The sequence below is a fragment of the Otolemur garnettii genome, unplaced genomic scaffold (genome assembly GCF_000181295.1).
Source record: "Otolemur garnettii isolate 467f Iridium unplaced genomic scaffold, OtoGar3 scaffold00013, whole genome shotgun sequence".
Taxonomy (NCBI): domain Eukaryota; kingdom Metazoa; phylum Chordata; class Mammalia; order Primates; family Galagidae; genus Otolemur; species Otolemur garnettii.
Genome location: NW_003852408.1, coordinates 2,435,061 through 2,436,643, shown reverse-complemented (window position 1 = coordinate 2,436,643; position 1,583 = coordinate 2,435,061). Strand labels below are relative to the sequence as shown.

The window sequence follows — 1,583 nt, the reverse complement described above, 5'->3', positions numbered from 1 at the left end:
TGTCATTGTTGTTTGACAGGCCCAGGCTGGATTTGAACCTACCAGTTCTGATATATATGGCTGGTGCCCTAGCTGCCAAACTGTAGGCATCCAGCCAGATGGGGTCTTCCTATACCTCAGGAAGGGAGGCTATGGGATTCTCCCACCACTCCCAAAGTGCAAGGGTTACCAGGGTGAGCTACCATATCTGGATGGAAACAGATTTTGTTAGGAAACCCAGTGATGATTCATCTGAACTTCTAGAAACAAGCTGTTGGTTGAAGGTTTTGAAAGGAAACGGAGAGAGCTTTGTCTCAAGTGTTAGTCCGTGACTAAAATTATATGGATGCAAGAAACAGACTACTGCTCATAGGATGGCAAGTAGCAATCATCTTTATTCCAAAGGGTCTTTTATAGTCAGTAAGTCATGTATACCACATCAATCAATAGTCTATAATTAACATTCCTTATTCTATCCTAATCTTAAAAGGAAACACTGAATCCGGAAAACTGACTTAAAAACAACCGTATTATTTCTTAAGCAACCATGCATTCCAAACTTTATTTCTATAGGGTAAAAAATCAACAGATGAAGCAAGGGGGTAATCTATGTTACAAGCACTCAATTTAGCTCTAAGAATTAAGTTTTATAGCTTTGTTTACAAGGAGCTTGGAAGCCACCCGCTGGAGGACGTGGTCTTATACACATGTCACCTTAGACCTGTTTCCCTGCACAGAGGGCTATCAACCCTTATCTGCTTGGGTGAACAGCAGTGCAGTCAGAGTTCCATACAGCAGGTTGTTAATCCTATTCTGTAGGTTCTGGCCTGCCTGTTTTCTAAGGTGTAAGTCTTCAGACAAGACCCCAATACTTGCTGTTTTTACTTTTTTACTTATATTCTTAGTTTTTCAAAAGAGTGCAAGTAATGTGAGAATTATCTCATACAAGCAATGTTAAATCAGTGGTTACAAAGTACTTTGTAAATAAATGTGGCACAAAATAGAAGTAACATGTTAACACAAATAGTATTCATTGTTATAGCAAAATATGGTGTGGTAGTTGTTCTTTTGTTCATTTTGATGTAAACTGTCTCCTTAGAAATGTTGCAGCAGCTCCACCAGCAGCTGGTCGAAGCTGAACGTAGGTCAATGACATACCTGAGACGGTACAATAAGATCCAAGCAGACTACCACAATCTCATTGGAGTCACAGCAGAGCTGGTGGATTCTCTGGAGGCTACAGTCAGTGGCAAGATGGTAAGGAAGATCCCGAACTTCATGTGTGTCTATTTACCAAAGGAGAAGTGCTATGTCGAGGACTTTTGGTAAGGCCAGTGGAGCCTCTCTTAGAGCCACACCAGCAGAGCCTGCCACTCTATTTCAAAGCTAATGTGCACAGAGGAGACTAAACTGATGCTTCTCACTGGTTTTATCCATTTTTCCTAACTCATTATTGACCATATCTTTATTTCTCTACCTTATTCTCTACATTACCAAAGGGCAATAGAAAAAAATTATGTAGTGGCAAAAAAAATGAGAGGGCAGTGCCCTGCTGACATAGGAAAGCTATTGATTTTCATGTATTGATTTTGTATCTAGCTACC

General features: G+C 40.3%; 1 protein-coding gene across 1 annotated transcript in view; it reads left to right on the top strand.

Moving 5' to 3' along the window:
• The window catches only part of ARMC9 (armadillo repeat containing 9), a 190,653-nt gene that overhangs the window by 26,169 nt on the left and 162,901 nt on the right, over positions 1-1,583 (top strand). Inside the window, exon 5 of the mRNA XM_023510364.1 lies at positions 1,079-1,236. Coding sequence (XP_023366132.1) covers positions 1,079-1,236 — 158 coding nt within the window. The remainder of the gene's footprint in view (positions 1-1,078; positions 1,237-1,583) is intronic.